At 44.9% G+C, this 15,058-nt stretch overlaps 1 protein-coding gene across 1 annotated transcript in view; it reads left to right on the top strand.

The window, feature by feature from the left end:
- The window catches only part of LOC139424560 (rhomboid-related protein 3-like), a 75,047-nt gene extending 60,343 nt beyond the window's left edge, over positions 1–14,704 (top strand). The window contains exons 5-9 of the mRNA XM_071176532.1: positions 124–272; positions 4,478–4,590; positions 9,595–9,695; positions 12,376–12,436; positions 12,967–14,704. Of these exons, the coding sequence (XP_071032633.1) occupies positions 124–272; positions 4,478–4,590; positions 9,595–9,695; positions 12,376–12,436; positions 12,967–13,238 (696 nt within the window). The 3' untranslated portion in view covers positions 13,239–14,704. The remainder of the gene's footprint in view (positions 1–123; positions 273–4,477; positions 4,591–9,594; positions 9,696–12,375; positions 12,437–12,966) is intronic.
- Positions 14,705–15,058: the final 354 nt, after the last annotated feature.

Genomic DNA, 15,058 nt, shown 5'->3' with positions numbered 1-15,058 from the left:
TCTACATTCTTCATGGAGACAGCCTAAATATCTCTGTGAAAACTAAAACGTATCTCTTAGGCTCGTACCCAGGCTAGATCGTATATTCCTCTACAATAACTTCAAACCCCTCCCGTCATCTAGGTGGCAGTGTTCATGTACTATGGCCTGCAGTTGGACCGCTGGGTGCTGCAGGTGTCCAGTCCCCACTTCCTGAGGGGCCCACTGCCCTACCACCCCCAGCTACGAATTCAGGCCTGGAGATACCTCAGCTATGCCTTCATGCACGCAGGGTGGGTACCTAGCCAGATGGCCAGTCCGCCCCTGGGGAGGGCTGATCAGACTGTCCCAATATACACACTTGCATACTACTTAGTATATGGTCATGTATTGACCATGCATGCTAATGCGAAGTATGAATATTGGGACAGTCTGATCAGCCCTCCCCAGGGGTGGACTGGCCATCTGGTATTTTGGCCGAATGTCAGATGGGCTGGTCCGTTTTTAGCCCAGTGTGCTTGTCTAACTTTGGTTTTTGCACAAAATGATCATTATCTGGATAATGATGGGGGGCCTCAAGCGAAAAAAAATGTGTCCAGTGTGTTTGAAATGCTAGGGCCGATTTCTGGTCTCAGTCTGCCCCTGGCCCTCCTCAAATCCTAAACTCTGTAACGTGTGTCCATAAAGTCCTGGATGTGCGTGTCACAGTCATACAGTCCTACATAGCATTCGGAAAGTATTCAGACCTCTTGACTTTTTTGCAAATGTAGTAAACATTTTAAAAACTATCACATTTACATAAGTATTCAGACCCTTTACTCAGTACTTTGTTGAAGCATCTTTGGCAGCGATTACAGCCTCGAGTCTTCTTGGGTATGACGCTGAAAGCTTGGCACACCTGTATTTGGGGAGTTTCTCCCATTCTTCTCTGCAGATCCTCTCAAGCTCTGTCAGGTTGGATGGGGAGCGTCGCTGCCCAGCTATTTTCAGGTCTCTCCAGAGATGTTCGATCGTGTTCAAATCCGGGCTCTGGCTGGGCCACTCAAGGACATTCAGAGACTTGTCCCGAAGCCACTGCGGTCTTGGCTGTGTGCTTAGGGCTGTTCTCCTGTTGGAAGGTGAACCTTCACCCCAGTCTGAGGTCCTGAGCTCTCTGGAGCAGGTTTTCATCAAGGATCTCTCTGTACTTTACTCTGTTCATCTTTCCCTCGACCCTGCTCATGAAGGGGTACATCGTAAATTCTACTTCAGTCAAATTTCCCTTTGTCATGCATGAATGTCAATCGGAGACTAAGTGAATATTCAACTGAAGTGTAAAGTTAGGATGTGCTTAGGTTCTTCAAGCATCTCTGAGGGTTTGAGGCTGTAAAGCATTGGTTTTGATAACAAAGAGAACCTTATCGTTCAACTTTTGTTTGTCTTTCTTTTCTTCTAACTTGGTAGGACTGGGAGAGAGCAACAGTATCGTTTATCTTTTGCCCTTGGCGTCAACTCTCCATCGAGATAAGCCTTTGAAATCAGTCTAGACTACTGTGAAACTCTACATTCTTCATGGAGACAGCCTAAATATCTCTGTGAAAACTAAAACATATACCTTAGGCTAGTACCCAGGCTAGATCTTAACTCTACAATAACTTCCCCTCCCGTCTCCCAGTTTGTGCCTCTGAAAAACATCCTTACAGCATGATGCTGCCACCACCATGCTTCACAGAAGGGATGGTGCCAGGTTTCCTCCAGATGTGACGCTTGGCATTCAGGCCAAAAAGTTAAATCTTGGATTGATCAGACCAGAGAGTCTTTTTTTCCCATGGTCTGAGAGACCTTTAGGTGCCTTTTTGGCAAACTCCAAGAGGGCTGTCATGTGACATACTGAGGAGTGGCTTCTGTCTGGCCACTATACCACAAAGGCCTGATTGGTAGAGTGCTACAGAGATTTTTGTCCTTCTGGAAGGTTCTCTCATCTCCACAGAGGAACTCTGGAACTCTGTCAGAGTGACCATCGGGTTCTTTGTCACCTTCCTGACCAAGGCCCTTCTACCCCGATTGCTCAGTTTGGCCAAGTGGCCAGCTCTAGGAAGAGTCTTGGTGGTTCCAAACTTCTTCCATTTAAGAATGAAGACCACTGTGTTCTTGGGGACCTTCAATGCTGCAGAAATGTTTTGGTACCCTTCCCCAGATCTGTGCCTCAACACAATCCTGTCTCAGAGTTCTATGGACAATTCCTTCAACCTCATGGCTTGGGTTTTGCTCTGACATCCACTGTCATCTGTGGGACCTTATATATAGACAGGTGTGTGCCTTTCCATATAATGTCCAATCAATAGGTGGACTCCAATCAAGTTGTAGAAACAGTTCAAGGATGATCAATGGAAACAGGACACATCTGAGTTCAATTTCGAGTCTCACAGCAAATGGTCGGAATACTTTACCTTTACTTTCATTATGCGGTATTGTGTGTGGATTAACGAGGGAGGAAAAACAATTGTATCCATTTTAGAATCGGGCTGTAATGTAACAAAATGGGGGGAAAAGCCAAGAGGTCTGAATACTTTCCAAACGCACTGTATACTGTATATACATTGTCATATCTACTCTATGGCTCTATAGAGCAGTGTTTCTCAATCTATTCCTGGATGTGTATCAGCTGTCACCTTTCCAAATGATTGTGCTCCCACACACACCACATCTGCTTCCTCGTGAGAGCACATGGTCGAGGCAAGTCATTCATCACTAAACACACACACCTCTGAGAGAGGCGGAGGCTGCTGGGAATTTAACCACCTATCTAATGTCCCAAAGCTCTGGCTCTCTATCAGCAGTGTGTGCAGGAGAGGTTGTTCAGTGTTGTGACTGCTACACACACACACACACACACACACACACACACACACACACACACACACACACACACACACACAATCCACGCATGTGTCCTTCATGCCCACAGGGCCTGTACTCAGCACTGACACGTGTGGGTGCCACAGCAGAATCCAAAACACAGGAGTTCTGAGTTCTCTCTCTCTCTCCCTCTCTCCCTCCCTCTCTCTCCCTCTCCCAGCTTAGTGGACGTACTTTAACCATCCCATTTATCCCATAGCAACGATAGCATGACAAAACCAGGCCAAAAACCCCCAGTGTGTTTCAGCCTCAGATATTATGAACACATTGGTTTAAAATCCCTTCAGTGGAGGTATCCCTAGAAAAAAACACCCAAACAGAATCAAATCTACGAGTTGTTTTGTTGACGCGTACAAGTGCCCTCTTGGTGTAGTGAGAGAACGAGAGAATCATTCTAGTTGACAATGAGACAAGGGCGATATTGATTGGCTTGTGGAGAAGCACGGCCCTGTCCAAATTCACAAGGACGTTCCACTGAAGATTAAAAGGACTATTAATTTTCCAGTGCTAACCAGTCCCAGAGGGATGCTTCTACACACACACACACACACACGTTCCTATGAGAAGACATCCCGTTGTCTCTTAACAATGGCACAGACAAATACATGGATCACTGTCATTGTCTAGACGACCACAAAGGAAAACAAAGAACGCAATGCTGTTTTCACTGAGCTGCTGCACTGTACACTCAATGCCAGCTTAAAGGTGGGAAAATAAGTCAATTCCTGCTTTTACGTTGATGAAAACATAAGGAGATAAGCAGCCAAAACGTGATAAAACAGAGATGCGTTTCAAGTGGCTGGGAAATGGCTTTGTCTTTGGTCAAGGGTAGTCTACTAAAGTTGTCCTAGACCGCCTAAAAACATAGCTGTAGGTTTAGTGGAGTGTTGTCCTGTGCTGTTTGTGGGCTGATATGTGCATTCTGTTTGTGTTGTCAATTGGAAGGGATCAGCAGTGTTGTTGACCCAGTGAAGGGATTACATTGTGGAGGGGTGTAATATGCCGGACTTATCACAGTCAGACAGATCACTACACAGCCGGTCAGATAGCTAGATAGCGCGAGGAGAGGAGGGACACTGTAAAAGCCTGGTAGGGATCCAGCACCATCGTTGGACTGAGAGGACAAAGCTAAAATCTCAGCCAATGATGACGCATCAAATGTGTCAACTGCCAGCACATGGCAGCAGGAGCCAAGCAAAATGCTGGATCAATACTGAGACATTGGTGTGTTCCCAGAATGTTGATGCACTAGAGCCAAAACCAGTGGATAGCACTGCTGCAATACAGTTGGCCTAGTTCTGATGTTGTAGTAAAGCCTAGATGCTAACTCCTTTCCCTCCAGAAGCTTATTATCCACAGTCACCATTGGTCCTTAGTCATGTGTTGTTGTTGATAATGGCGGTATGAGCTGCTTCCTAGAGCTACTGTAAGTGTCGCCCCCCCCCCCCCTCTTATATTCTCTGTGGGCACGATTATCTTTCAGCAACACATTGCCATCCCTCCATCCATCACTTTCTTACTACCATCGGGTTGGCCTAATTTAATGATAATGAATTTAGACTGGTGTTTAGACTGGTGCTCATTGAGAGTGTCCCAGCAGGATAGAACACCTGGGTCTGAACATGGCCATGCAGCTGCTGGTGGGAGTCCCTCTTGAGATGGTCCACGGAGCGCTGAGGATAGGACTGGTCTACGTGTGTGGCGTACTGGCAGGTGAGTACTGGGATAGGGTACACACACAGACTGACGGATGGACACACACACACACACAGGGCGCAGGTGCACGCACACACACACACGCACATGCGCACACACACACACACACGCACGCATACACACATTCAAATCCCTGCTGTCAGGTTTCACCCCATTGTGTTTGGAGAACAGTCATTCAGAAAACACATATGTCTGGGACAGATGAGCTTGTGTTCTGACAAGCTTTCTTGTTGTTCCCCCACCGGTCCAGAACAACAGAGAGAAGTGGAAGGGGATCATCTCAAAACACACTCCAGAGAGAGATAGAATGGGGGAGGGAGGTAAAGGAGAGAACGCAAGGGAGAGAGAGAGAGAGAAGGGGAGAGAGAGAGAGACTTGTCCATGTTCAATAGGAGGCCCATGAATATTGAGAGAGCGAGCAAAGGGACCAAGCCTACTGGGATGCTATGCATCAGCGAGAGGAAGAGGACCAAGCTTACTGGGATGCTATGCATCAGAGAGAGGAAGAGGACCAAGCCTACTGGGATGCTATGCATCAGAGAGAGGAAGAGGACCAAGCCTACTGGGATGCTATGCATCAGAGAGAGGAAGAGGACCAAGCCTACTGGGATGCTATGCATCAGAGAGAGGAAGAGGACCAAGCCTACTGGGATGCTATGCATCAGAGAGAGGAAGAGGACCAAGCCTACTGGGATGTTATGCATCAGAGAGAGGAAGAGGACCAAGCCTATTGGGATGTTATGCATCAGAGAGAGGAAGAGGACCAAGCCTATTGGGATGTTATGCATCAGAGAGAGGAAGAGGACCAAGCCTACTGGGATGTTATGCATCAGAGAGAGGAAGAGGCTTTGAAGGCAAATGTCATTGCTAGCTTCCTTGTGACATTAGCTGCTAATGTCATTTGAGCGCCCAGGGCTCCTCTGCCTCCTCTCCCTCCTCTCTCCCCTCTCCCCCTGGCCCAGCGCGGCTTGGCTCAGTATAGCTCAGTGCTCACTAGATTACCATGTGACCATGGGGTATGTTCTACACTGCGTGTTCATCATGCAGTGTACATGAGGAGTGGAACGATAATCCAGCTTTAGTTTAAACTACCTCTGGAGCCAAACAAACATTATCAGGAATTTCTGCCCGCTGCCCTCTGGAAACTAAATGCTCAGGAAACATTCAGAGTGGAAATACTTGGATGAAGATGGTTGATGTTTGGGAGACGTGTGGGGATATTTAGCAAGGATATAACAGCCCTGTGGGTGGGTGGGAAGAAGCTGTAGAAGGGCAGGTTAAGGGATTGCCAGCAGAGTGTGTAATTGTGTACCTTTTTTTTAAACTAGGCAAGTCAATTAAGAACAAATGGTTATTTACAATGACAGCCTAACCCGGACGACGCTGGGCCAATTGTGCGCCGCCCTCTGGGACTCCCGATCACGGACGGTTGTGATACAGCCCGGGATTGAATCAGGGTCTGCAGTGACGCCTCTAGCACTGTGATACACTGCCTTAGACCGCTGCACCACTAGGGAGACCCATTCCGTGTGTGTGTGTAAAGTTTGTGTGTGTGTGTTTGTTTTACATAGGCATGTGTGTTTGTGGAGATAAATACTTGATATATGTATGAGGCTTTATATCTGGTTGTGTATGAAGACTGGTGTGTACACAGAATACTTTTGGTCCCAGCTGTGGTGCCCTCCCCCCCAGATAACACAGATAATGGTGGTACTGAGAGGGCCACTGTCCCCACGGGAACCTGCTGGTTAATTAGATATCGACCCACTGGAAGGAGGTGTGTGTGTAGGGAGTTTGTCTTCTGTGTTGTTTTGCCTGGATAAATGTTGTTATGGTGGAGAGGAGTGCTCAGCTGTACCAACAGGGTCAGAGGTCAAAAGGGACTCAGGTGTCCAGTGAGAGGTCAATACTCAATATGGATTTTTAAGACTGTAATACAAATCAAATCAAATGTTATTTGTCACATGTGCCGAATACAACAGGTGTAGTTAGACCTTGAAGTGAAATACTTACTTACAAGCCCTTAACCAACAATGCAGTTTTAAGAAAAATACCTACAAAAATAACAAATTAAAGTAACAAATAATTAAAGAGCAGCAGTAAAATAACAATAGCGGGACAGGGGGTATACAGGGGGTGCCGGTACAGAGTCAATGTGCGGGGGCACCGGTTAGTCGAGGTAATTGAGGTAATATGTACATGTAAGTAGTTATTAAAGTGACGATGCATAGATAATAACAGAGTAGCAGCAGTGTAGAAGAGGGGGGGGGGGGGGCAATGCAAATAGTCACTTAGAGAGACTCGAACGCAGGCACAAACAACAAAACCACACATCATATGTTTTACTATCCTTGTGGGGGCCTAAAATTGACTTCCATTCAAAATCCTATTTTCCTTAACCCCTAACCCTAAACCTAACTCCTAACTTTACTACTTTTGGGGATTTCATACACACACACACACAGACTAAATGACCACGTTCAGTATCTGTGATAATGATAAGAGGACTCTGAAGTTTTAAAGGACAGTCAGTGACTTTGAACTCTCTACCGGTCTCTGATGATGAGTAGCACTGATGCCGTGTAGATAATGTGGCCAAACTTAGTGTTCCCTCTTTGGCAGCAGGATTCCAAGTTTGGTGTCCTAGTTTGGAAGTTTAACCAACAAACAAGATAGATGACACGTCAGTTTCTCACCCAACAACTGACCCAGAGGGCCTCCAGAGAGACTACAAAGGGAAGGAAGTCCTTTAGTGGGTGTGGGGGTTGTCACGGTGATAAAACAATAATATTAACAGAGATAATAGTGGTAATAATGGTCTTCCCATCTGTCGACACACACCTTGAGCAGAGGAACCAGGGCGGTGTGTGTTGTCTAACAGGTGTGTGTGTGTGTGTGTGTCTCTCCTTTTTGTATGTATTTCTAGATTTCTTGCTATCTCTGTGTGTGTGTGTGTGTTGCTGTGTGTCACTGTGTGTGTGTGGCTCAGGAAACATGTAATCATCTGCTTAGATCTCCATTCAGTGATTGATGCTTAAATACATTTGAATTACACACACACCTCCTCTGCTTTGATCTAAATGACACCTGGTAACAGCCTACTTCAGGAAGAGCACTAACTACTACAGCTAGTTCAGGTATTTCAGATAATACAGTACATTCATACTTTTCTAGTTAATTGATGATGTGATGTACTGTTAAACTTCTAAGTGATGATGTAGTGGCTGCTTGGTTTCAGTGTGTGTGTCTTCGGTGTCTCTCTTTTTAGTCTGACATACAGTACTTCCTCACTGTCCTCCTTAAAGGAATATTGATGTTACACTGAAAAAGGTAGATCCGACTTGTCCTCCATCTCCCTCAAATCAAAGGGAATGGAGCGCGAGCGCGCGTGTGTGTGTGTGTGTGTGTGTGTGTGTGTGCGTGTGTTATGTACATGCATGTGTAATTTGCATGACCTCACATATGCAGTGGTGTACTTTACTATTTATATTTTTTACAACTTTTACTTTTACTTCACTGCATTCCTAAAGAAAATAATGTACTTTTTACTACATAAAAAGTACTTGTTACGTTTTGAAAGCTTATCAGGACAGTTCACACACTTATCAAGAGAACATCCCTGGCCATCCCTACTGCCTCTGTTCTGGCAGACTCACTAAACACAAAGGCTTCATTTGTAAATGATGGCCAGAGTGTTGGAGTGTTCCTGGCTGTAAAATACTGTCTAGTTTGCTTAGTATAAGGAATGTGAAATGATTTATGCTTTTACTTTTGATACTTAAGTATATTTCAAACAATTATTTTAAACTTTTATTCGTGTAAAATTTTACTTGGTGATATTTTACTTGGTGACTTACTTTTACTCAAGTATGACAATGTGGTATTTTCTACCTGTGTGTGTGTGTGTGTGTGGCTGGGCTCACCCCTGGCTGTTTTCCTTCCAGTAATAACAGCCTGATTGTGATGACTTATTATCGTATGGGGATTTAACCTTAACAAAGGGTTTCTTGGCAGTCTTCAACAAATCTACTTTGAAACAAAAGTATACACCTCACACACACGGTTATGGGTTTACATTTTGAGTTTTCATCCCAGTATTACACTTTATATACATCCCAGAAGACGGAAATATAACAAAACCGCTTGAGATAGAAACACCGGATTTTCGACGGGATTTTTGAAATAATGTTGATTCATTCTGAAATGATGAAAAATATGAATAACATTCCACCTATGAGGCCGCAGGTCATTTGACTGCAGGAAAGGGGTCTACTATAATGAAGCTCCCACAGAGCAGACTCTTCATGACAGCAGCCATACCTACACGCGCGCACACACACAGTGGAGATCACAAGCAGTTCTCTGTTGCTCTGGGCGTGTCTGTTGCTCTGGGCGTGTCTGTTGCTCTGGGCGTGTCTGTTGCTCTGGGCGTGTCTGTTGCTCTGGGCGTGTCTGTTGCTCTGGGCGTGTCTGTTGCTCTGGGCGTGTCTGTTGCTCTGGGCGTGCCTGTTGCTCTGGGCGTGTCTGTTGCTCTGGTTGTAATTACACCAATTTTCACTGGGTATTCAATCTTTCACTTGCCCCATATTGACTCCTATCAATGCCTGGTTGACTCTCCTGTGAATGTGGGTGAATAGGTGCCACCATGGTACCAGTGGTAAGCTCCATTCAGTGTAACACCAAGAATCTCCTAACAGACTGTGTTGATACGTATTATTCTTAAAATGGTCAATGGGGACTCATTGACCAATGTAGGCCTCTGTTTGTGCTTCAATACAACGACAAAAAACATCAGGAGTGTTCGTATACAGTATCTACTGTTTCTACCTGGGAATGCTATTTATTTGAAGCTGCTCATTGAATCAATTATCATTATTCGAAGCTGCTCTGAGATACATTATAGCGATGGATATGAATTGACATATTCAATATGAATTTGCTCTATTGATCCAGTGAATATGAAGTTGATTGATTCTAACCTCTGACCTCTGACCCTGGCAGGCTCCCTGGCCGTGTCTGTCACTGATATGACTGCTCCGGTGGTGGGGTCGTCTGGAGGAGTCTACGCCCTGGTCTCAGCACACCTGGCCAACGTCGTCATGGTGTGTGTGTGTGTGTGTGTCAGAGCAGGAGTAGCCCTCTTGTCATGAGATGACTATCATGCTCAGACATACATCATGTGGCATCAAAGCAGGGCATTCTGGGGCCCAGCAGGTGCTCTGTCAGTCTATGGATTCCATACATTCCTGCCTTTCATCTTTCCCATTTACAAAGAGTGGAAGGGTGTGTCGACTATCTAGTGTTGAAAGTGTGTAATGTGTGTGTGTGTGTGCGTGTGTATGTTGCACGTGAGTGTGTGTGCACTGTGTAGTGTTAAAGAGTGTAATTAGATAATTGTCATATAATTAGATTTTCTCCCATTCTGAGGCTGCATGTAAATTCACCTTTGACCTTAGCTGAGCTCTGATTGATTCGATCCATGCATACTACCCTACAAAGTCATAACCTTAGAAGAAGGGGCCGATAAGGCCATACTGCTGTCTATATGATTGGATAGTCCCTGTCATCAAATATTTACACCGGTGGGCACTTTACAATCCTCGGTGGTCCTTCCTCCTCTCAGACAAATTTGATTTACTACAACAGCAAGAAAGGGGAGAAGATCAAGGGTCATCACATGATATCTTTGTTGACTCTGAACGCTATCATGGAAGGGGAAAGATATGTTATTGTTGTAATCTATGTGTCACTCTGAATGTTGACAGTTCTGTAAGTCGCTTTGGATATAGTTGTCTTTGGATATAGTTGTCTTTGGATGTAGGTGTCTTTGGATATAGTTGTCTTTGGATATAGTTGTCTTTGGATATAGTTGTCTTTGGATATAGTTGTCTTTGGATGTAGGTGTCTTTGGATATAGTTGTCTTTGGATATAGTTGTCTTTGGATGTAGTTGTCTTTGGATGTAGTTGTCTTTGGATGTAGGTGTCTTTGGATGTAGGTGTCTTTGGATATAGTTGTCTTTGGATGTAGTTGTCTTTGGATATAGTTGTCTTTGGATATAGTTGTCTTTGGATATAGTTGTCTTTGGATATAGTTGTCTTTGGATGTAGTTGTCTTTGGATGTAGGTGTCTTTGGATGTAGTTGTCTTTGGATGTAGTTGTCTTTGGATGTAGGTGTCTTTGGATATAGTTGTCTTTGGATGTAGGTGTCTTTGGATGTAGGTGTCTTTGGATGTAGGTGTCTTTGGATGTAGGTGTCTTTGGATGTAGGTGTCTTTGGATGTAGGTGTCTTTGGATGTAGGTGTCTTTGGATATAGTTGTCTTTGGATGTAGGTGTCTTTGGATGTAGGTGTCTTTGGATGTAGGTGTCTTTGGATGTAGGTGTCTTTGGATGTAGGTGTCTTTGGATGTAGTTGTCGTTGGATGTAGTTGTCGTTGGATGTAGGTGTCTTTGGATGTAGGTGTCTTTGGATGTAGGTGTCTTTGGATGTAGGTGTCTTTGGATGTAGGTGTCTTTGGATGTAGGTGTCTTTGGATGTAGTTGTCGTTGGATGTAGGTGTCTTTGGATGTAGGTGTCTTTGGATGTAGGTGTCGTTGGATGTAGTTGTCTTTGGATGTAGGTGTCTTTGGATGTAGGTGTCTTTGGATGTAGGTGTCTGTTACATTACTATCTTATGAAGGTAATGAAAGAGGCTTAGTGTCGTGGATCATTATTAATAGGGCCAGGAGTTTTTCCTGGTCAGGTTACATGGTCAGGGACAAACCCAGGTCCATCTAACATGGAAAAACTCCTGGCCTGAATCATAAACCCTTTATCTTGCTCTCTGTCTCTCTCTCTCTCTGTCTCTCTCTCTCTCTGTCTCTCTCTCTCTCGCTCTGTCTCTCTCTCTCTCGCTCTGTCTCTCTCTCTCTCTGTCTCTGTCTCTCTCTCTCTCTCTCTCTCTCTCTCTGTCTCTCTCTCTCTCTGTCTCTCTCTCTGTCTCTCTCTCTCTCTCTCTCTCTCTCTCTCTCTCTCTCTCTCTCTCTCTCTCTGTCTCTCTCTCTCTCTCTCTCTCTCTCTCTCTCTCTCTCTCTCTCTCTCTCTCTCTCTCTCTGTCTCTCTCTCTCTCTCTCTCTCTGTCTCTCTCTCTCTCTGTCTCTGTCTATCTCTGTCTCTCTCTCTCTCTCTCTCTCTCTCTCTCTGTCTCTCTCTCTCTCTCTCTCTGTCTCTCTCTCTCTCTCTCTCTCTGTCTCTCTCTCTCTCTCTCTCTCTCTGTCTCTCTCTCTCTCTCTCTCTCTCTGTCTCTCTCTCTCTCTCTCTCTCTCTCTCTCTCTCTCTCTCTCTCTCTCTCTCTCTCTCTCTCTCTCTCTCTCTCTCTCTCTCTCTGTCTCTCTCTCTCTCTCTGTCTCTCTCTCTCTCTCTCTCTCTGTCTCTCTCTCTCTCTCTCTCTCTGTCTCTCTCTCTCTCTCTCTCTCTGTCTCTCTCTCTCTCTCTGTCTCTCTCTCTCTCTGTCTCTCTCTCTCTCTGTCTCTCTCTCTCTCTGTCTCTCTCTCTCTCTGTCTCTCTCTCTCTCTGTCTCTCTCTCTCTGTCTCTCTCTCTCTGTGTCTCTCTCTCTCTGTGTCTCTCTGTCTCTGTGTCTCTGTCTCTCTGTCCGTCCGTCTGTCCTGTCTGTCCTGTCTGTCCTGTCTGTCCTGTCTGTCCTGTCTGTCTGTCTGTCTGTCTGGTCTGGTCTGGTCTGGTCTGGTCTGGTCTGTCTCTCACTCCTTTTCTCATCAACTCACTCTGCTCCTCTCTCCCCAGAACTGGTCGGGTATGAGATGTCAGTTTAAGCTGTTCCGGATGGCCATGGCTCTGGTCTGCAGTAAGTCTGTCTAAACTCTGAAGTTTCTCTATATTCAAATCCTATCTGAGATACACCAGTCAGTCCCTACACCACTGTGTGACTAGCCACAGCCTGCAGGTAACCAAAACCAGCACACGGTTTATTTTGATCATTAAAAAACAAAGTCGCTAGAGGGACCTCCGGTCTTGCGTACTGTTACAATAACCTTGCTCTTGACCTAGTTAATACCGTGGTGGATGTAGGTTTGGAGACAGGAAGGGCCCTGTGGCTAGCAATAGAAGCTTAGAAAGAACATTCCCACTCATGTAAGATTAATGTGAGCGATGAGGACGGGTTTGTTGTGGTCTCAACCTTTATAGTACTTATCCAACTTCTTATTTTTCACTTTAGTATAAGCATACGCTTACAATTTGGCAAGTTACCGTGATTTGTAAGAGATAAACACAGCAGTATTTACAATAAACTAAAAATGACAATATCACTTGTTCACTATGGAAACAGGACTATTAAGAGCATTATGGTAACGCTTCTCTTTCCCCCCTCGTCAGTGAGTGTGGAGTTCGGCCGTGCCGTGTGGCTGAGGTTCTACCCGCCGGCCTTCCCGCCCTGCCCCAACCCCAGCTTTGTGGCCCACCTGGGGGGTGTGATGGTGGGGCTCACCCTGGGGGTTGTAGTCCTCCAGAACTACGAGCAGCGTCTCCAAGAGCAGTCTCTATTCTGGATCTTCTTCTCAGTCTACTTCCTCTTTGTCCTCTGTGCTGTCTTCTGGAACGTCTTCGCCTACAGCCTGCTGGACGTCCGGCTCCCTCCCACGCCGTGACCTCCCTCCCACGCCGTGACCTCCCCCAGCCTGTGAGGGCAAACTGAGAGGGCCAACTACGTACCTCAGATCCAATGGAACATAACTATCTAGGTCCAAGACTTCAGAATTTGTATCTTCATTTTAGAGTACCGCATGGAACAGACTATGGCAGCATCTCCTCTTAAACCCAATGGTGCCTATAGCTGTAAGAAATAGGTTATTATGACAGCTAGCTTCAATGAAGGACAATTTCATAGGGTTGGAGATTGTTATGATACACATGTCTTCGATCTGTCATACTATAGTATCTGTAAGTCTGAAATGAAGCTATGAAATGTTCCACTGTTGACATGTTCCACTGTACTGAGTACATCTGAAGTGATATGGTTTTGTTCCAACTTCCTGATCTTTCTTTGGTTACCTGACTGTTTATACATTCAACGATGCTACATCGTTGCATTTCACAATATGTCTGGCAAGACAAATGGCTAAAGCAGGAAGAGATCGGTACTCAAGCTAGATATTTGCAGGGAGAATTGGCTTACGTTTTCGTTGTTGCCTTTGGTGTGTGTGTGTGCCGTTTGCAGGAGTGGACAGTATTGGAGGAGTGCACAGTATCATCCGGGTTACACTGACTTACATTATTTTGTCATGTGCAAATGGAAGTTGAAACAAAGATATATGTGATGTTCAAGCCCTCTGTGTTCCTGACTGTTGCCAAAACCGTCCCTTAACCAATAGCATACAAATGACAGAGCACTACAGAGAACATGTACTATTTTATTAATAGGGGAATATGTTGCCTTCTGCGATGAGTACTGGTTGAGTTGAACATCAGCATTCTCCCTCTAGCACAGACTTATTGATAGGTATTCAATATTTAACTCCGTTACAGACTGTGGAAATGGTGCTACATGTGAATAGGTTCCCCTCTCCAGAGTTAGCCTTCAGTTAGTACTGTACTGTCAATGCCCTTAAGGAGAAAGCGAAGTCATGTTGTATTGGATGCTGTGTTTGCTTCATCAGGAGAACACGTCGCATCTCAACCAGCCAAGGCTCAAATTAGCCTGGTCCCAGATCTGTTTGTGCTCTTACCAACTCCATTGCTGTCATTGTCAAGCCACAGATGTTTGGCTTGACAATGAGTGACATGGAGTTGACATGGTACCAGGAACAGACTGGTACCAAGGCTAGCTCAAGCGTGTACTTTAAATTAACCTCACGTTATGCTGCTTCACACAAAATAAATAATAAGACTAATTATTAACAAATTAATATTTTAACATACAATTGTTGTTGATTCTTGAATTGGTCTACAATGTGATGTGTAAATTATCCTGTGTATTTAACATTTGTTGATTGTATATTATAAGGTCTGATACGGAACATGGTAACTGACAATATTTTAACAAGTGCATATTTTGTAGATTTGATATGTAAATACTGAATACTGGAATAAAATCAACTGTTTTTATAATGAAACGTATTCTGACCTCTTGGTGTTATTTATGATTCAACCTGCACATGTGTTTTGAAAGACCATTATCATTCAATGCCTTTTGTTTAACTGCCCCCCCCCCCCCCCTGAGATGACTGTTCAGCAAACTGATTGTCTAGAGTAGACTAAGGCCTCTTTCAGATAGACAAACCATGGAGACAACAAGGGACCAATAGAGAAAAGGCCTCAGCGTTGTGAAGATATCTCAACAAACCCAATTGTGTTTTGCCTCGCTCCAAACATCACACACACACCAGTCTTTCTCTGTGGTCAGGGCTGTTGTGCGAAAAGTCCTCCTTGGACCAAAGCTGGTTCAGTCACAAAACCAGCTTAACTTTCC

The sequence above is a fragment of the Oncorhynchus clarkii genome, chromosome 13 (assembly GCF_045791955.1).
Source record: "Oncorhynchus clarkii lewisi isolate Uvic-CL-2024 chromosome 13, UVic_Ocla_1.0, whole genome shotgun sequence".
In the NCBI taxonomy this organism is placed as follows: Eukaryota; Metazoa; Chordata; class Actinopteri; order Salmoniformes; family Salmonidae; genus Oncorhynchus; species Oncorhynchus clarkii.
This window is presented reverse-complemented; position numbering and strand designations above follow the sequence as displayed.